General features: G+C 33.0%; 1 protein-coding gene across 2 annotated transcripts in view; it reads right to left on the bottom strand.

Moving 5' to 3' along the window:
• LOC119830221 (arrestin homolog) overlaps positions 1–22,282 on the bottom strand; it is a 53,500-nt gene extending 31,218 nt beyond the window's left edge. Inside the window, exons 1-3 of one of the 2 annotated variants that reach the window (XM_038353153.1) lie at positions 22,050–22,282; positions 3,148–3,195; positions 781–945 (exon numbers count right to left, since the gene is read on the bottom strand). In XM_038353153.1, the coding sequence (XP_038209081.1) occupies positions 781–945; positions 3,148–3,179 (197 nt within the window). In that variant the 5' untranslated portion in view covers positions 3,180–3,195; positions 22,050–22,282. Of the gene's footprint in view, positions 1–780; positions 946–3,147; positions 3,196–22,049 lie in introns of those variants that run through there. The other variant, XM_038353154.1, reaches the window with a different exon arrangement.
• Positions 22,283–22,955: the final 673 nt, after the last annotated feature.

Raw genomic sequence — 22,955 nt, forward strand, 5'->3', positions numbered from 1 at the left:
TAAATGTAAACGTATCTCTGTCTATTTGTCGCGGTAACTTCTTCTGGTCTAAACCTCTGAACTGTTTTTGATGTAAGAAGATAGTCTGAGATCTGAATAAGGACATTTTAGTTTTATCCTGTAAATTCTATTGAAACGAAAAATTTCGCGTAAAACACTGGAATTTGCTTTTCCTTTGACTACGCGAGACACTTATTGTATACTAGGTGCGCCCCGCGGTTTCACCCGCGTAAGTCCGTATCCCGTAGGAATATCGGGATAAAAAATAGATGTTGGCCGATTCTCAGACCTACCCAATATGCTTACCAAATTTCAGAGGAATCGGTCAAGCCGTTTCGGAGGAGTATAGAGACTAACATTGTGACACGAGAATTTTATATATAAGATTATAGTTCCAATTGAATGAAAGATGGAAAGAAAAGTTAATACGTAAAATAACTATGTAAGAGCGATGTATGTAGTCTGAAGCATTATGCCATTAAAAAGGGATATCAGAATTTCGCGTATTTGTTACAAACCGACAATTTTTATTATATAGCAAACAAACCATCGCGGCTTCGCACAAGTGCAAGTAACATACATATAAATTTTTCTCCTGTATCACTCCATCTATCACAAAAACCCGCATCAAAATCCGATAAGCAATTTTGAAGATATAAACATACAGGAACACATAGCGGTAAGTGACTTTGTTTTCCAGTATGTAGTGATTCAGTTATTAAGAACTGTAAAAAACTTTGTTCTTTGTATAAAATTCAATCCATCAATCAAAAAACTTACCTGAAAGTAAGTGTAATTTGTCCGAACAGCTTTTTGTTGGTGAGATTCTCAGCGTCCACATGCAACACCCCCTGGATCTTGTCAATGCTTCCATTTTCCACCACCAGGTCACGGGATGCGAGGTATACAGTCAGTTTGTTGTTTGGGGACGATTTCTTGAACACCCTGAAAGAGAATTTCGTTAATCTATATGTATTGATAAATAAAAATTTATGCATCTGTTTCAAATAACAGTTTCTTATTGAATTTTAATTAATGCTATACTCGCATCAGCAGGCAAAAATTTTCATCCCCATCTTTTAAACTCATTTCATCATAAAAATCATAGAAAATTGTCAGTGTAATGAGGCCGCATAATTACAAATTAAATGTTATTTCTGATTTCTTTTTTTAATTTGATATAACCTTATTGTTTGCACCTCATTATTGAGTCTCATGAAAAAATATAACGTTAACACATGACAGAAATAATTATTTAATTTTTACTTTTATAGCTTTGAAATGCTTTATAAATAAGAAATTTTGAAAGAATAGAAAAAAAAATGATCATGAGGCGGGATTCGAACCCGCGTTTTTTGCCAAACCTTAGCATGGTGCCCATGGTGGGGTGCCCCTTAGGCACATAAAACCGAAAGAGTAGAAGAAATTCGATTACCGTGGCGGGATCACGGGTGGCCGAAAGGCTAGGCGTTGTTTTAACCAAACAATATTTTTGGCTTTTAAACAATTTCAATATTCAACAGGGGTTGAGCAAAGTGGCTTACTCGGGAACTATTTGTATCTGAACACACCTCGTGTTCAGAGTAGTGTATAAATTGGGCCAATGATAATGAAATATCTATATTTGGAATGAGATTTTGAATAACTGTTTAACACTCACGTGTGAATGATAGTGGTAATATCCGATGACTTGGTAATATCCGCAATTTGATATCCTACTAATATTATAAATGCGAAAGTTTGTAAGGATGTGTGTGTGTTTGTTGCTCTTTCACGCAAAAACCACTGAACCGATTGCAATGAAATTTGGTACGTAGACAGCTGGACAATTGGAATAATATAACCGCGGGGCGCTTCTAGTTATTTATAAGGTACGATAATGAATTGCGAAAAACTAAGTATGGTTTTGTGATTCAAACTTAACAAAGCATGATATAATGATAGGAGCTAGTCTGCTAACATCCACCAACACTAGCCTTTCATTTAGGGTTCACCTGGCTCATATAAAAAACAATAGAATCTTTTCATTAGGGAAATTTTCAAGCATTTCAATGCTATAAAACTAAAAATTAAATCTTTTTACTTTTTGGTGGGTTGATGCATCTCCCTACTGGTAAATAAACAATAAACATCGATTATATAATTACGAAGCTAATTTGCTACAAAAATACAAAAAACATCACAAATTGTAAGAGTCCACATTGAAATGCCAAATTTATATTAATAATATAAAGTCGTCGAGTTTGTTTGTTTAATGAACACGCTTATCACAGAACCTACTGCTCGGATTTGAAAATCTTTCAATTCTTCTTTCAGTGTTAGATAGTCCTTTTATGTACGACATGGGTGAAACCGCGGAACAGAGAAAATAATAAAATCGAATAGACTAAAGCAGCTATCGCAGAATAAATACATATATAGGCCTATAGTATAGTTCACCTATTTACAAAATAAAATTTTGCCCATCCAGTTTACTTTTAAAAACAATTTGTATGAGTAAATCCTACATTGTACTAGTAATTAGTAAGATAAGATACACGCCGTATCCACATCTTAGATTAGCTAGCCGAAACATTATCTTAAGTTTAATGAATGCATCCATTTAATTACATTCTCAATCAGGAACTTAGAGTTTATTACACGAAGTGTAATTAAATTGAAGCGTGGAAGAAATATATCTCGGATATATAAACGTGGACGTTTTATTATTGAATTTTTGTGCAGTGTTATGGGCTTTTCAAATGACGTTTCAAAAATGAAGGTAGTTGAGGAATTTTGAAAGAATTGAAAAAAATTCTCATTTATAAAGCATTTCCACGCTACAAAACTAAAAATTAAAAATGATGATAGTTTTCAAAGGGACTGTATTATTTGTACATTTCTTTTTACCGATTGAATTGGATTGATGTCATTTGGGTCAATACATGAATATAGATTATTTATTTACATACATGAATTATTATGGTAATACTTATAAGAGTCTACGGTCTATGAAATATATTGAAGGTTCTGTCTAAAATGTCATGCCTTAGGTATATGGCTGAGGTAGAGATATGTCTTAGATAGAAATATTTTTTGCTAAACTAAGAATAATGGAATAGCGATTGATTTTTTTTTTAATATAAAGTAAAATTAATTGATTCTTACCTCTGAGAATTGAGTCCGTTATCTGACGTCATTTTCAAATCAATGATCCTGAAACAGAATAATGAAATTACAAAATTTATCTCTTTGTTCTTTAATGTTTTAGAAGTTCTATTTCCTTGCGTTTGATATTACACGATTATTATACCTACGTTTGGAAATTTTAAAAACTTATATGGTTTTGACATGTTTATTGATTTCAAGTGTTTTTTTTTCAGTTTAAAATACTCATGATTTACTTAATTTACGTAAAAACATTATCTATTAGACGCTCGTCTCGACTCTGCCCGAATATCTAGATTCCTGTTTTATCCCAAGGGAGCATTTAATCGGAATAAAAAGTATCCTATCACCCAAGACAGCTCATACTCTGTCTGTTTACGAAATTTCGTTAAAATCCGTTCAATAGTTTTATCATGATTGACGCACAAACATTCAAACAAATAAACTTTCACATTATATTATTAGTGTGAAGTGTGATGTGATGTTGAAGTGTGATAAACTAGTTTATTTCCAGTGGCTTCGCTCGTGTGTACATTACGTTATTCCGCTAATGAATGACCAATTTAAGCCCCTTTCAGTTCAATTTCTCAAAACAGGCTCCCTTTAACGACTTTCTACGATGTCTACTACGATTTTTGTGTTAAAAGTTTATCTGTACTTATGTTTTATAGAGGTAATTTTGTGAATTTGTAAGTTTGCAACATTATAGGGGCTAAAATCATAAACTACTGGATCACTGGGCGAAGCCAGAGTGTCTTTCTAAGCTAGTCATTTCATAGTGACATCAAAAGTTAACTTTTATATAATAGTAGTAAGAATTCAAATAATCAATATTAAAGTCATTTTATTTGGACAAAAATGCAACAAATGCCGTAAAAGAACAGTTAATAATTCTCACTAGAAATGTCCAGTTATATTTACTACCCATTATAATTCATGATTAATTTCGATCGTGACTAATTAATTAATGCACAGTCGCGTGATAAACCTCGGTTACAATAAAACGTGAAATATTAACGCGTGAAAGCCTCCAAAGCTGGCCTTTGTGTGTCAATCAGAATTCATTCTTTATCATATACCGAAGGTGTGTGACGTCATTCGGAAAATGTAGAGTCAAAACGCACTATAGTTTGTTGCGTATAAGCATTTATAGATGTGGATAAATCGTTACTTACTGCTTCGTACGTGTTTTGTTGAGCATGTTTTAGTATGAAAAAGGATTTACGGAACATTGCATTGGCAGTATGACATAACCCATAGCCCTTTCCCTGAGGGCGTATGCGTATGGGCATTCTTTTCTTAAAAACAGAACAAGCATTTCGGCCCGGCCGATCCAATATCTATCATATTAATAACAGCGCGAGGTGAAAAAAGTAGCGATGTTGGATCTACATCCAAATTTTGCTCTACCAATTCTACAGTTGGTAGAGCAAAATTCTAGTAGAGCCTGGCTGCCATGACCGAAATTCACACAGAAAAGACTCTACTATGAATACATTTAAATTTCGAAAAGTGATAATTTAATGACCTATCACGCATTTAAAAAAAAGAAGAAGAGAATTTGTGAACAAATTTGAAAATAGAATACACAAAATACCAACCATTATGAACAGCCATGATATTCGAAAAAAGAATAAATAGGTAACACAAACAGTTGTCTATGAATCGATAACTAAAATGGTATGCTTTTAGCCTATCACGAGTTTCTGAAACACGCCACTCCGATTGCTCTCATACATGTAATGGGTACTGACGAGTGCCCGGAGGGTTTCTTTTTATAAATAATGTTTGACGTTATGATATTGAGGGCACAATATGGAATAGCTTTTCATTGGTTATTTATTTTATGAAGTAGCAACTATGATTTCGTACAATTTCCATCGGAAATGGTAGGCTAAGCAATTGTTAAGTTGCCGTACTTAACGTAGTTACCGACGGAATAGACTGAGAAGGGCGAGGTGACAGATTTTTTTCTGAATAAGATTAGCCTAACTGACTCTTGAGCGATGTTGAATATTCGGTATACGTTTTATAATATGTTCAACGTACATTAATAAAACAAACGTGAAGTTTATTTTATAATCCCTGAGTGCGATAGACCTAATATGTTTTATACGTACCACGGGCGACACTGTTGTAAACAATAAATTTTATTTTATTTCTTTTTTTGACTTGATACCCAAAATAAATGACTAGATTCTATAATATTAAAAAAAAATCTATTTGTATATCCTAGCACACACACTATGGCAGTTTATTTATTTAGTTTTAGGTACGCGATCCAAGTCACGGCTTAAAGCTAGTAGTAGCGTCTTAATCAAAGCTAAAATGTCATGAATAATTCCAAAATTTAATCCATATCTCATATCTAACCAGAATCGACGTTCAATTTGAATTAGAATAAGCAATTTATATGCCCGAGGAGCATTATAATAGATTCAGCTGTTGCTTGTGTATATTACGTCTTCTATACTAATATTATAGAGGAATGATTTGTATGTCCGTAATGCTTTCAAGCAAAAACTGCTGCACCGATTTCGAAACTTCTTTCACCATTAGAACGCTGCAACTTCACTGAATGACAAAATGTATCACGGACGGAGTCGGGGCGAACAACTAGTTATACAAAACGTAAGGGTGATCTGCCTGATATATCAAGTATCCACTTATAGCCCAAACTACTGCAGCAATTTGGGCAGTATATAGCAGTGGTGGCTCAGTGGCGAGGACCTCGGACTTAAAATCGAAGGTGGGGGTTTGAGACTAGGCAAACGTGCAGGCATAAATTGATTTTTCAATTTATCTGCGCATGTGGATAACATCGCCACAGCTCGAAACGGTGAAGGAAAACATCGTGAGGAAACCGGCATGTCAAAGAATCAGAATTTGAGGACATGTGATATCTGCAAACACGCACTTGGCCAGTGTGGTGGATTACTTCCCAACAGTGTCCCAGCAGTAGGAACATATAAGGTCTGATGATGATGATGATGACAACCATTACCGACACAAAATATACTAGACAAAAAAAAATTAAACATATATAATATTAAAAGTGGTCCGCCCCTGTTTCGCCCGTGTTTAGCATTTTTATATTACAGTCGTGTATAAGATAATAAAATTGCGATTTAATGATATATTGTGAAACAAACAGAAGCTTAATTTTAATCATAGATAAGCTCATAAGCGTATTGTGTAAAGCCTAGAATATTCAGCGAAATCACGTTCCCTCGATTTCATTGACGTAAAATATTTCCTCAAAATCGTGTTGGAAGCAATAAAATGTATTTATGGCGTATTAAATTGAGTCAAACTTTCATGATCGGATTTCGAAATTTTGTAGCGAGCTTTTACTTTGTTGTGGATTTGAGATATATAAGGTTTAGTAAGCGGATTCGCTTGTATAGTAACCGAAAAAAAAGATGCTATGTCTAATTAAATATATTTATCTAGTTTAATAATCCTTTTGGAGGATATCTCTTTTGCGTTTTTGTTCAATTACGTTTGAATTCTTAATATTTGTAGCATTAAAGTGACTCAAATGCAATAATGTATTTAAAATACCCTCCAGGCACCCTTCCCAGTACATTCCTTCTATCCGGTCGTCAATCCTTTCTTTATCCTTTACCCCTTAAAAGCGGGCAGTACATTTGTAGAGGCACTACATCTGCGAATGTTCATGGGCGGAGGTGATCGCTTACCATCAGGTGAACCACCAGCTTAGTTGCCCGCTATGACATAAAAAAGGAGTGTGGAAGGCAAAAACCAAAAAAGGCAAAAAAAACCAGCATATAGAGTTATGGTGCTGGCGTGATAATAGTGCTGTTAAAAAATTTTATAGCTTCAATATCACTGTTACAGTTAAAGCACCGAACAAACATAATAAGAGATATAATCGTACTTAAACTTGCAAATGAATTAGGTTCTTTGACGTAATTCAATATAAAACCGCGAATGGTAAAAATGTCTCGAAGGGCTTTATGCTCACTATCGATTGAACTGCCAGTATTTAGAAACACTAACGCATTTGATATTGCAAAAGCCGATTGTAATATTACAAATGTCACTATATCAAATCAGCTGGGATTACCGGTAATTAATGAAACGAACAACGGTACAAGCATGCGTTTACCAGAGGGTGAATCACACAAGGAAAATCGTGGACGAAAGAATTCCCTTAATACTTTTTCGAAGAAGTGTTTTCATTTGTTCATTTATAAGAAAATACTTCACACTTTAACAACTGTCGAATAAACTTTGTGGAATAGTCTTTGGTTTTTGTTTACTACATCATTTACTAGTCTTTTTCAGCTTATTTTTAACTGGCTTTCTGTCTTCTTTCATGCTAGAGCACCTATTATTTATACATATATTTATAGATAGACAAAATCGGCGGACTTTCATGTAAATTTATTTCGAAAGAAAGAAAGAAAAGAAAGAAAGAAAGACTTTTCTCTCTTTCTAAATTTATTTCCACTAACTTCTTCTCTCCACTTGTCTTTATTTTCGCTCTTAATGGGCCGATTTCTTTCCTAAACTATATTAGGGAGCATATAGCAAATTGTTAAATCCTAGTAATTAATAATAAAAAAGAAATAAAAAAAAATTATTAACGTAAAATAAAGTAAGTACATCTTATATACGACCCACTGATTACCGAACTAGTTGGGAACTGTGTTTTGGTTGTCGGTGTGTCGGTAATTTCAATTAATACGTCAGTCAAGTCAGTTTTACTCTAAAATTTAACTTATCGCCTCTTTTATAAGCATGTTTTTAAGTCGTACCCAAAAATGAGGGAGGTCTTCAATTAGTGGCATTTTATTTTGTTTACAAGCGCTTGAACGTCGCTAGCTGGCTAGGCTTTCTATCTACTAACAAATAATACATGAATAAAATAATAATAGTTTCTAGAATAGTCGATGGAATCATCGAAAATTAGAAAAACAATTAATGTGCAGAATCAACGTCGTGATTATTTTATAAATACTAGCTGATCGCTCCAGCTTCGCCCGTAGTACATTTCGTGGGTAAAAAGTATCCTATAACACTCGGGAACAATGTATCTTTCTTTTAATGAATGAAATTTCAAAATCGGACCAGCAGTTTCGGAGCCTTTAAAGTACAAACAAACTAAAAACTTTATTTTATTAGTAAATGACAGTATTTGTATTACAATAATTATTTGTTACTTTAAGATAGTGAGAACGTCAGTGACCTGTTTGTAGAAAGCTTTTTATAGTCTTATAATGTAGCTATGAAGTCTAGAAAGCATTAAATTTTTATATATACCCTTATATTAATAATTAACCCCGTTGTTTTACGTCATTGTATATTCAGATACTAAAGTTTAAAGCGAAATAAGACGTCAGCTGGATCGTAAATCAAACCAGCGTTAGCGTTCATTAAAGATACAAAATATAACAAATTTTAGATGCTTTTAACCAAAATATGAAGGTAATTACGTCGTTAATGCGACCTAGTTTTATCTTTATAGCTATGTTTTTGTCTATTCTGCGATATTTTATTGCCCCGAGTCACTAATGCGTTTGTTTATTTTGACAATATATATTAAATTCAAACTCAAACTCAAACATTTATTCATTCAACTAGACTTTTTATTCACTTTTGTATCGTCATATTACACAGTTACAACATTTACCACCCACACATTTATTGGTCGTACACGCCTGAGAGAGTAACAGAATGTTAATTCAGTTGTGGGTAGGAGATAATTTTGTTTGTGAGCCGATGTTTTGGTAGGAATTGGGTCACGCTGGGAGCGCTGTTACCTACACTTTGGCGTTTGAGAACCGCACACCGCTGATTAGCATTGAGACAATTATCTGATGTGAGGCAAAGCAGATTTGGTGACGGATATAACAAAAATTCATGTTTCCTATCCTACTAATCCTACTAATATTATAAATGCGAAAGTTTGTAGGGATGTGTGTGTTTGTTGCTCTTTCACGCAATAACTACTGAATCGATTGCAATGAAATTTTGTACGTAGATAGCTGGACAACTGGAATAACACATAGGCAATTTTTTATCCCGATATTACTTAGAATTCAATTGCAGAGACCTAAGGACTCTGTAAAAGTTCATGGCGGTGATAGTGCATACCATCAGGCGAACCACCAGCTCATTTGTTGCCTATGACATAAAAAATGTATCACTTTGTGATAACATCGCTAACTTTAAGCTGTGTTCCTCCCCTTATTTCGTATTATATCTGTCCTTTAGAGTGCCAGCTCAAAGCGCATCAAGGGCTTAACGTATATCAAGGATAATCCACGAGTGTCACTTCTTCTTTTTGATTAATAGCAATTCCTTCTTGACAATAAAGGATTTGATCAAGTGACAGTGAAGGGGACGGATCTTGAATTTTGAGTGGTTTACTGGCGTCCTCTTCATAATTATTCTGCTTGGATATATAGTTAGTATCTGGATGACCGAGCTTTGCTCGGTATTTTGTTATTATTTTTTTTTTTATAAATTGTGTTTTTTGCAAATTATATTTAGGTATTATTATTCGCCAATAGATGTCAGGAAGAGTCATAATAAATTGGGACTACTCAAACGCCTCCTATTTGTTAAAAAAGTAAGTTTAAGTCGATGAAACATGAATAAAACACGAATATGATATTTTCTAAAAAAGATTCCTAGCTAGATCGATTTATCGTCCCCGAAACCCCCTATATACTAAATTTCATGAAAATCGTTGGAGCCGATTCCGAGATAAATATATATATATATATACAAGAATTGCTCGATTAAAGATATAAGATATCACTACATAGAATAAAACAAAGTCGCTTTTGGCTTTCTCTGTATCTGTATGTTTCGTTGTTGCAGCCTTTTAGGACGTCTACTCTTGGCCATAGATCCGCCAAAGGTTTCCAAAACTATCAATCACCAGTGGCCTGAGTCCAGCGGCTCCGTCGGTATGTTAAGATCTTTAAAGTTACTCAAGCGATTTTGGTAGTTTTTTTTTATAGAAAGAGTGATTCAAGAGGTTTAAATGTACACTAATATCCACTAAATTGTCTCACTTGCAAGGGCAAGATATCTATAAGGTATTTATACTGCCTAAAAGAACACGCAGTGAAAGACCTGGATTTCCCAACTAGAGATATCTGTCTCGAAAGTCAGTTTTTCCTTATTATTATAGCCAGGCCAGAGTATTTAAATTCACGCAGACAAAATAATACATACTAGCAATTGCAAAGAATATAAGGTGTGGCTTCTTTCTTTGCGAAGCTTGGTACAGTGATACAACCGAGGGTTTCTCAGTCGATCTCAAGACCATTAAAAACACTGTTTCAGGGCGCTGATACATGGCCATAAAGGAATCTTTATTGTCGTAGGGTAACATAAATTTGATGCCAATCATTGTGATATAACCCTTAAAAGCAAACTTCAAGCGGGTAATAAAGATAACCTAACATAAAGAGGATCATGACCGAGCCTGACGCGTTAGGCTCAAGGAAAACCTAATAGGTTTTGGTTTTGTGCGACCGTTTGTTTGTTAGTTGTAATTCATTTAAATGGTAAATGTTTATTGTGTAGGAGACAATTCAAAAGTGCTTCTATAGGAATTCTAATTGAATAAATAAATGTTTGAGTTCGAGTTTATGGCTATCTACCACTGGTGATTGTAACATACGTATACTCCTAATGTATCTATTTATTGTATCATGTTTATATTCAGCCCAATTCCCAACTGTTTTGTTATATAATAATAGGATTCAGATTCAATTTCTATCACATATGAAATAAGTGTATTTTATGAAATAATGATACATAGCTCGTGATACTATGTAATAAGGAGGTAGTAACTATCTATCTATTTATTCTTTTATAAGACTTGGCTGGCACCGACATCAGATAGGTAGGTAGATGAGTGGGTCGTTTATAGTAGTTATAGTAATTTATATGCGCTTTTGAGTGGTTTTGAGAACCGGAATTTTCTTTTAATAATTTATCTAGTATGCAACTGGGCATTGAAGAATTATTAAGTATTTAATTATAGTTTATATGATCAATGGTGAGATTTGTTTATTGTGTTTTAAGTGTTTTCTATATCCTAGCGGATAATCGTGTCGGTTTAAAGCAGTCTCTACTAATTCCAGTGTGGGAAAGTGATGGCGCTAGATAGCTGTCTTTTTCTCACACTGGCATAAGAACTGCTGTATGAGCACACGGTAACCCTTGAGGAAACCTATTCGTTTTTAAACTTGCGACTATAGAAACCTATAGGATACCTAGATAATTGAGAAGATTGGAATTTCTGTATCCTGCATGATAAATTTTGATATTTTTATACCGAAAAATGTTTTCAACTGTTTATTATCTATTCATAAATAACATTACAAAGCAGAGAACTTGTAATAAAACTAGAAATTCAATTGCAATCGGAACTATTAATAAACAAAGATTCGATATGCGTACATCTGTTTTCTACCAGTCATTTGCGTTGTGGGATGGTTTTAATAAAAGAAATAAATAGATAACTATGATAAATAAAGTGGCAGGAAATCGCTGGACTCAGGCAGCTGGTGATCTATTTGGAAGGTTGCTTTGGAAGTCTTTGGGGGAGGCCTATGTAATAATATAAAAAAAAAACAATATTATAAATGTGAAAGTTCGTTTGTTTGGATGTTTGTCCGTCAATCACGATGAAACTACTGAACGGATTTTGATGAAATTTGGTATACAGACAGTGTATGACCTGACTTAGATCATAGGATATTTTTTATCTTGATATCCGGAGCCGGGACGAGCGTCTAATATTTAATAATTGTATTAACATTTCGTTGTAGGTAACGGAGTTTATTTGTAAAATTTACATTTCCATGAAATCTGATATCCTCCATTCCAACTAAAATGAATAAATAGTATTTTGAAAACAATTTAAAGCTTAAACCAATTTCAATGGAAATTCAACACTATAATGCTACTGATCCAATGTTTTTAAGGATTATATTACTTTAACAGTTAAAAGCAAATAATAAATAGTATGATTTTTAAATAAATAAAGAATGTTTTCTCTCAGTCATTTCAAGATATTTTACCTCGAAGTTTTACAGCGATTTGGTATTTCACCGTCCTACTAAAATCAATTAATAACATGAAATATTGTAAGAATTTATTGATGTATACTACACTACACTGAACTACATGTATACTATACTACACTGAACATACAATGAATTTTAAAAAGATTGAAGCGTTCATAAATCACTAGATAGTATAAAGCAAGGTCATTTCCCGCGTCCGTCCCTAAGTAGGTATATATGTATGCTTAGATCTTTAACATAATAAAATTACACAACAGATTTTGATAGGGTTTTTATTAAGATATATTTATAATAGCATGTATTAAACTACTCCGAATTTAATGTGTGCGAAGCAGCGGGCAAAAGCTAGTTCATAATCGTATTAGAATACTGACTACTCAGTCACGAAGGGAAATCGGCAATAAACTCGATAGTTACTAGTTTTTAGTCTACATACATACAGTTCAACAGAATTTAAATTAATTAATGCTTTTCAAATACTGATTTTTAAGCATCGAAAGAAAGTGTGGACTGATGCGAAGATTGTTTAATCGGTCTGCAATATCTCAAAATTGTTTTTTTTCTACATATCGATAAAATCTAAGTTATTAAGTATGTTTTAATGTCAAAATATCAGATAAGTAGTTGGTAAGATAATGTTAGTGAAAAGATTTAAGATAGTAAAAATAGCTTTTATAGAACAGAAGTTGCTGTTTATATGTCTGTATATGCATAACTAGCATTTCGCTCGCGACTTCACCTGGATAATAAAGGAAATATAGACATGCGAAGACATAAGATAAAACACTCTGCAAACTTTGTAACCGACTTCAAAAAAGTTTTTTCCGTTGTATCACAAACTCAATTTGCGCGGGTTATTCGTGCAATGCTTCGAAAATTAAAATGTCTTTCAGTAGTCTAAACCATCATCAAGTATCACGACGGAGCAATTGGGCTTCAACAAAATACTTCTTTATGGTACTCTGAGCATCACGTGCTCAGAGGACCATAGATTTAAATAATTGCTGACCGTAGACGATGTCTCAAACTATAGCCTTGCTGACTTACCCAACATTCGTGACTTACATGTTTATAGCGTATTATAGTTCATTCGGAGTTCTTAGAACTTTGTTTGATTACAATGCGGATTGGTTAGTTCGTATGTAGCTGCTTGTGGTCCCTTACAACTGTAGTATCTTTTAGAGATTGAAAATTAATGGCTTAAATCAGATTTATTTATTTTTTTATGTCGTAGCCGGTAAAGCTGGTAGGTTGCCTGATGGTAACCGCTACCACCGCCTATTAACATTTTGAGAGGCATAAGGTCAATTGCAGACCTTACGCCTCTACAAATGGAATCTTTTTTTATCGCATAAAATCAACTATTAGAAAATACTAAGTGTGTGTATGTGTGTGTGCATCTTTACAATATCTTCAAATTGAAATCTTGATATTATTATATTTGGCTTTTTATCTATAGTAATATTGTATGTTTTGATACGAAGATAAATTATCAAATAGATTATTAATCAAATCAGAAGAAATCAAAGTGGCAGACAGCTTTTTGATTTACCTAATAAACGAATTAAAAATAGTGTTTTTTTGTGTTTGATTTGTGATTAATACGATTATGTGATAATGAAATTATGATATGATCAATCGACTTGATCATTATTGCAGTTGCAGGATTAAATAATGATGTATCGTTTATTTTAATTATAATTAATCTCAAAGATCTTATTTATGCGCGGTTTCACCCGCGTAAGTCCGTATGTTAATATGTTATTCCAGTTGTCCAGCTGTCTACGTACCAAATTTCATTGCAATCGATTCAGTAGTTTTTGCGAGAAAGAGCAACAAACACACACACACATCGTTACAAACTTTCGCATTCATAATATAAGTAGGATTTTCCGACGAATATTTCTACATAATTCGTTTATTTTCATGTAATTTTGATTTTTAAATAAAATATGAGCTAGAGGAGAGTCTCAAGTCTACTGTTTTTGGGATTGTTCCCTCAGAACATTCAGTTGTGAACCGATTTTGATGATACTTTTTTTATTTGAAAGATGATGTTTTCCTTGTGGTCCTGTGTTATTGATCTAGTACTGATAATTCAAATATAAGCTTAGTAGGTAAGTGAAAGATATACACTCCTTTTAACAATAATTTTATGCTAAGTTCAAATATGCAGTTATATCAAGATAACAATACAAAGTATAACTTACGTACAAGCTCTGAAAGTCCATATTTGATTATCAAGAAATGAAATGAGAAGCGCACAAAGCAAAGATGCGCTATATGAAGAACTAATTATTTGCCCTCGAGGGTTAACTTCGCTATTAGTTAATTGCCCCAGCACTTTATGCTCAGAAATAAATACGGTTCTGGAAAGTTCTAGAAAGTTCCAGAATTCTTCGTGACCATTTGTATGCTACGATTGATTTTGAATTTTTCTCACTAATTATAACGGGAACGGACTGGGAAGAGTGAGGAAAAGGAAATGGGCGGTTAAAGCATCGGCCATTATTACATGTATTGCAAAATGCACAGAAAATTTTATCTAATGTCATCCTACTAATATCATAAATGCGAAAGTTTGTAACAATGTGTGTGTGTTTGTTGCTCTTTCAACCAAAAACTACTGAACCGGTTGCAATGAAATTTGGTACATAGATAGCTGGACAACTGGAATAACATATAGGAAACTTTTTATCCCGACATTCCTACGAGATGCGGAATTACGCGGGTGAAACTAGTATCTAATATAAGATAATAATATAAACTTCATAATAACTGTCCATCTATAAGAATTCTTTAACAAATTGATGGAACAAAGGCCAAATTTGATTAATCGCTCAGATTGAGTTCAATACTTTTGATGTGAAAATAATCTATATTGATTTTGATTTTTAATTAACTGACATGGAGGTCAGATCACATTAAGTGAGGCATGTAGGTACTTTATGAATAAATTGCGTTTAATTAATTCTCAATTTGGAAACGTATAATAATGATTTTGTATTATATTGAATTCGTATAACGATATAATTATTTGTCGAGGTTTATTTCATAATTGTTAATATGAAAAATACCATTTTATTATGAACTGGGGAGATTTTCTTCAGCAAAAAGAATTATGTTTGTTGACATAACAATTAAGAAATATTTATTAATTTAATCATTTTTTGTTCATATATTAAACACAATAAATCGAAAAAATAAACGTTTTAAAATTATCAGATCGAAGGGATTGGCTCCAGCTTTCAAAAATAAATCATCAAAATCGGTTCACCGAGTCGAAAAAGTGAAGGTATAAAAAAGTACATACATATTGTGGAATTGAGATACTTATCCGTTTTTGACGTCGATTAAAGAGACAATCATTTCTGTATTTGTAATGTATCTATTAGGCATGTATTATATATTTATTATATGTTATAGAGATGAATAAATCCAATTTAATTATCCATACATATCAGTTAACCTATGTTTTAGAAATAAGAGTTGCGACTGCGTTGTATGTTAATTTCATTGAATTTCAAAAAAATTAAAACGTACAAATCTAGAAGATTCTAGAACGTTCTCGAATTTTTACAATACAACTTCTCCATTGAATTATTCATGCGTGTATTGTAATATCAATGAAAGGAGAAAAAATGAACGATAAATTACAATGGCACGGACATAAATATTAAAGAGTACATCCGAAATGTGATTGCTTATAAATAAATATCAGCCCTCGGACATGACAGCGTAATGAGTGGAAATCTTGGCTTCTGGGGAATTGTGTAACTTCCATTGAATATATACTAGCCAACGCCGGCGACTTTGTCTTACATTCAAGCTTTGTCTTATATTCTAGTTGTTTTTCGGGTATAAAATATGTCCGAGTTAGTCCTTAATTTAACTATAAGCAAATGAAAAATACCGTAATTTTTTGGTAAATATATGATAATAATAATATTATACTTTTACAATAATATATTATAATATTATACTTTTACAATAATATAATAATAATAATATTATACTTTTACAATTATAAATATACATAAAAAGAAACATAGTATAATATAAAGCCAAAAAAGGCAAACTTATCGCTACTAAGCGATTTGTACCAGGCAACCCATGGGTAAGATTTTATAATAATGCAGTAGAAATATACAAATAGGGTAAAAAAATGATTATATATATAATATATACTCTTAATATAGACTATACATTATTACGCAGTGTTTAGTTTTTTTATGTATTTAAGATACATAAAATATTTGTTTTTCAGTAAGATGTCTTCAAACAAACAAACTCTTCAATTTATAATATTAGTATAGATTACACAATTAAACACACCGTTCCTTATATCTGTATGACACATTCTGGATGATATCCAGAACTAAATGTCGCCGTGTCGCTGTACGCAAATTGTATTAGTAATTTGGGAGTGTTCTAGTTAAACTAATCGAACATTCTAGAAGCTTGATAATGAATGGCTTATATGCTTTATACTTTTTACACATTTAGTATTGTTGCCGATAGTACTATCACAGTGTAATGTTCCATACAGTCGTTCAATGAAGAAGTTTCGATAGGAAAATCGCGCGAGGTGGTAAAGGGCGAGACGCAGGAGGAACAAGCCCGAGCTACATACGCCATGATGTTAGCAGCTCGGGACACTATTGAGGGGCTGTCGCGCGTTTGAATGTTTCATGTGATTGCTTAAAATATTAAATTTACTTAGTAAAATGGTGCTCTATTTATGCCTTGAGCGATTTCAAAATGACATCTCAAAACATTTTGTATAGATAAATTAATCTACTATATAAAAATAAGTCGGGTTTTCCTTCCTGACGCTATAACTCCAGAACCCACGAACCGATTTCCACGGTTTTGCATTCGTTGGAAAGGTCTTGGGCGTCGTGAGGTTTATAGCAAAGAAAATTCCGGAAAAATTTTAACAGAAAAGCGGGAAAAACGAAGCCATCTGGTAGCGAAACGGAGTTCGCGGGGTTTGCTAGTAACATATAAATATTATTTATTGGTTCATGATTTAATAATTAAAACATTTACAAAATTTAAACAAAAAGTTTATTATGAAATCAAATGTCTTTGTCCACCTATAGCACCATTATAGAAGCTGATTCATTACACAATTGGATTCAATTTAACAGTGTATCACCGAATGCGGACACTACTCTTCATTCCCAAATGAAGATATTTGAATTTTATAGAATTAATTGTGTTTGAAAACATAATTATTTGAATTCATTCGGCTACGTAAAAGACAAATTTATGTCTATTTAGTTTAATCAATCATAATAGGCTCAGGCTGTAGTATACAATTTAAATTTGTCTAAACTATAGAACCCGCCAGGAATTTTTATTCATTGCTACAACGTGTGCAACCACAGCAGGCTGCACGTAGAAAGCTTTTTTACTTAATTCCAAAAACGAAAAGTAGATAATAGATAGACTACTTACATACTACATAGTATAACAACTATCGTATACATAATATAACAAAATCACCATACGAATAATACAAATGAAATTACTCCTTTGCTGTCATATTTAATATTCAATTTCAGTACATTTTCATATAAACTTGTGAAACACAACTGACACCTTCAACTTTTCGATGAAAATGGAGTCGGGGTTCCCAGCGGAGGATACAAAATCAGCTTTTGCTCTTTTCTGATATTCTTGTTCGTTTCTCGATGGATAAAAGTTTTTATTGGTTTTAAAATACATTTTATATTAAGGCTAAGTCTAAGAATAAGATTAATATTAAGTATAATAAGAAATATAAGGTGGATTAGGGATCCTATCCTACTTGTTTTACTAATATTATAAATGCGAAAGTTTGTTACTCTTTCACGCCACAACTACTGAACCGATTGCAATGAAATTTGATACGTAGATAGTTGGACAACTGGAATATCATATAGGCAATTTTTTATCCCAATATTCCTACGGGATACAGACTTGCGCAGGTGAAAACGCGGGGCACAGCTATATAGAAAGTCACCTAAATTTCGATTAAAATGTAAATGTTATTTATTTAGGGCAAGCAGCGATGGACCCTTACGCTCTAAATATTTTATGTGAAGCTAAACATTCGTACTTCCCCACTATTTGCCTTTAAGGGCCAAACTCAAAGTGTACAGACCTTTTGGAAGGCATGCATTATGCATAGTTTAAAGACACCGCCAAAGGAAATAATCTATACTAATATGATAAAGAGGAAAAGTTTTTTTTTGTATTTTTACACCCTAAAGGTTTCGAAACTACTGGTCCGATTTTGACATTTCTTTCACCAAAAGAAAGCTACAGTATTCCCGAGTGCTAGGATACTTTTTACCCCGAAAATGTACCACGAAGCCGGGGCGAACAGCTAGTGTTAAATATAGCTTCAACTGTAATTTTTGGAATTTGCTACCTGGATAACTTATTGAACCGAATGGTCATTTAATGAGACTTTTTTATTTGTAAGATGATGTCCTCCATTTATTTTACCGGAAAATATTTCTTAGACCTTTCGATATTTGATAGAAATGAAATGACCATAAAATTTGCTGATGCGTGCATTTCGTTTTAATGACCTTTCCAATAAGATCTGTTACATGTAGATAGGTAGATAGTTTATATGTTTTTCAAACTTGAACCTATTGGTTTAACACCATTTTTTTGAAGTGAAACTTCTTTAGAATCGTTGTGATTTCAAACCGGATGCAATGGAAAAACGACAGGTAAGAGACAGAAATACAAAAATGTGTAGAATGAAGCTGGCAAAGAATGAGACAGAAATATACATACAATTTTATTCATTCTTTTGTCGATTTACTGAAGTTTCACTTCTATCATGTGTGAATCGCACACACACCTTTTTTTTTTCTATATAGCTTTTACGTGATTGACGTACACGCAAACAGACAAACAAAAAAAAATACTAACCAATTTAATAGGGTATATAACACATCCACATGGGATATCAATTAGGTACTTTTAAAAATATGAAAAACAGATCGTTTGTTTACTGTTGATTCTATAACTAACTTTGCGTCCGCGGCTTTGCCCGCCTTGTCAAAAGAAAACTCGCATAGTTCCCAAATTGAACTATTCGAGATTGTCCTTAGTATTTCCTCGTGTTTGATTTTACGCGAGTATTATACATTTAGAAATTAAAGACTTTTTAACGGATTTTAAACGCGATTTACTCATTATAGTATTCTCCCCGTGACCATGCACGCTGTGAAGTGTTCGAAACGTCAGGTTAATAATATAATGCGCGTTTAAAATCCGTTAAAAAATCATTAATTTCTAAATTCTTTGTCCTTTTTCCATGTCAAATGTTTTTCTATGTCCTTTTCTTTTTTTTTTAAAGCAGTGGTGGCTCAGTGGTGAGAATCTCGGACTTCAAAATCGATAAGTCGAGGTTCGTGACCGGGACGAGCGTGCAGGAAATAAATTGATTTTTCAATTTATCCGCACATGTGGATAACATCACCACTGCTTAAAACGGTGAAGGAAAACATCGTGAGGAAACCGGCATGCCCAAGAATCAAAAGTTCGACGACATGTCACATCTACCAACCCGCACTTGGCCAGCGTGGTGGATTATGGCCTAAACACTCATAGGGGGCCTGTGTCCCAGCAGTGGGAACATATATGGGCTGATGATGATGATGATGATGTCCTTTTTCAGGTCTCAAGCTATCTACCAAATTTCATCCAAATTATCTAAGTGGTTTAGGCGAGCAGATTTATTTTTCGCGTTTATAATATTATTAGGAATTTAGATACTTTGTAATATGTAGATTATTTGTTTTGATTAAGTCATGGATTCCTTTGAATTGTTCACAATCTTGGTAGAGATTTCACATCCTGTTGTAGGCAATTATTATAGCTGTATCGAGCGACTGACGATAAATATTGATTTATGATTTTATCGCTTTTAAATACAAGCTTTACTTGTAAATTTTCTGTTAGCATCGCACTATGCTCATCACTACATAGTATAAAACAAGCCGCTTCCTCTGTCCCTATGTCCCTATGTATGCTTAAATTTTTATAACTACGCAACGGATTTTTTATTGTTTTTTTTAATAGATAGAGTGATTTAAGAGGAAGGTTCATATGTATAACATTTATTAAGCTATTCCTAATTTAATGTGTGTGAAACCGCGGGCATCAGTTAGTATTTGATAATTTCTTTCTCTTTAAAAACAATGTATTCGTTAATTAAATTAATTCAATTAACAACATCTGATATTATCATAACACCATTTTATTCATCCAGTCAAGTCTTAAATATTGGAAAAAGTTCTTTCTTGTGCTGTTAGGTAACCTATACTAATAATATAAGGCTGAAAGTGAAGAAGGCTCAGAATAAAGAGTTTTTTTATTTGATTTGATAATCTCGGGAATTACTGAACTGATTTAAAAAACTCTTTCATCTTTGGTTACATACGTGATACCTGAGCGCTATAGACTATTTATGTAGATATCATAGGCAAAGCCAGGGCGAAATACTAGTTATAACATATTCATGTCAAACCTTATTACATACAAGCGGCCATTTACAAAAACATAAGTCCAAAAATAAACATTACACACTTCAGTGTGAACCCTGCTCTATTCCACGTGTCAACCGCCCTTCAGTGAACACCCAGCCTTACTTTACCACAATATGTCAGTACAGTCAGCAGAACAAAGCCATCAACTCTCCTTTTCACCTTTAAGCGACAAGTCAACCGAAAAATTAAAAAGTCATCACGTATGAGCTTTGTTCTAGTGCAGATTAGAACGGAAAACGTTTTCCTGCCGATAACCTATCTAGATTTAACGATAACAAAAACTAATAGTTGTATCTGTTTTGTATAGATAGAGCAATTGGTTTTACGCTATAAATTCGTACATTTATACGTACATAAATGTTTATAAGTAAATAATAACCAATGTGTATGTACACCATTTTACCTTTCTAATGTTAAAAAGGTTGGATGGTAGATTAAAGTCTGGTTGCTTAACGGATGAGTTTTACGGTTCTTGAGATGCAATAACAAAGGTAAAGATTATAGAATTTTCATTTTATCCACATGCTAATAAACATTTATTGTAAATTCACAAAAATACCTAAATAATTTATCTACGTCTACTTTTAGGTATGGTTAAGGACAAAATCGTTAGAAAAGAAAAACTAAAAGAATTAAAACGACATAATATGGTGGATCAATATCCTTTAACCTTTTAGAAGACGACTTCGTCGCTGAGGTAAAAAATTTAACTTTTTTGTTATTATTGTAATGAAGTAGTTATAGGTCCATTATTGATAATTTATTTGTTTTTGAAATACATGTAAATACGTTACGACTAGCAGAGTAGACGAGTGAGTTTCATTTTATTAAATTGTCCTAACTTTTAACCATATAGGTTTTAGTAATCTGTGGTACAGTTAAAAAAAAATTCAAATAGTCGGAAGTGTGCACATTATACTTTATGCTTACTGCAAATTGTGTTAAAGTTCAGTTTTCAATTTTCGCGAACGGATATATCAATGTTGCCGAAACAAAATTTTACGTTAAAAGGAAATCAATACTGCACGAATGATCATGGATTAATTAGTTACTTACAGAGATGATTAACTAGTCAAACATGATAAATGAAAACATGATTTAATTACAATAACCTATTAGTTTTCAATGCTTTTCAAAATACCAAATTAAGATCATATAAGATCTAAGAAAATAAACAAAGAGCAACTATTTATTCGAGTAGACAATTCCATATTTAGTTGCCACTGTAACACGACGTACAATTATTCATAGCATAATTTATTACCTGTCCAAATATTAAATTTCAACTCCTTAACGACCACTTTGCACTCCCAATAGACTCACAAAATCCAAAATAGCATACAAACGACCATTATCCTTGCACTCCCATTTGGTACGAACAAAAAGTTCTTAGCGTAAACACTTAAAAAAACAATACGTCAGATGGAATTTAAAGATTTAAATTTCGAACATTCCGGCTTCGAATCCGTTGCGTTGGCAAAAATCGACACGCGCGCTCGTCGCCTTGTCTCAAGCGCTACTGAATACTGAAAGAGGTTAGCGGTGGGTGAAAATTTATCGTGGATGCAACAAGTATAAATATTTTTTTGTGTATAGCACACCTCCGAAGGCTTTTTGCTTTAAGCTTCCAATGTACGGCTATCGGCTTTCCAATATGGAAGTGCGCAATGGAATTAAATGGAACTTTGAACTTTCTGGTGTAAAATATCTCTTTGCTTGGCCGGTTCTCGGGAGTTTTCAATTGTAACATTCATTTACGTGATTCCTTTATAAATAAATTGTACTTTGTATTTTCCAGCTGGAATTGCAATCTAGATTGGGTGCAATAAAACTTTTTATTTACAATAATAAAATAGGATTAGTGTAATAAAACTTTTTGCCTCTCTTATTAACTATTTCACGATTGTTTCAATACATACCTTTCCCAAGAATTATGCTATCCATCGATAAATATAGATTGAAAATCGGTGAAGCTGTTTTCGAGTTTATCACAAACAGACAGGCAAATAGAGAGCGCTTTGTATATATATAAGTAGTTCAGTGGTCTATCAGTCAGATTTTAAGACGCACTTTTATTAGCTTCACCTGTATATCTGTTGGTAACCGACTCCTTTAAAATGGATTTCGACACACATTAAACGAACAAATTTAACCGAAAAATATTGTAATC

Source organism: Zerene cesonia, chromosome 11 (assembly GCF_012273895.1).
Source record: "Zerene cesonia ecotype Mississippi chromosome 11, Zerene_cesonia_1.1, whole genome shotgun sequence".
Lineage (NCBI taxonomy): Eukaryota > Metazoa > Arthropoda > Insecta > Lepidoptera > Pieridae > Zerene > Zerene cesonia.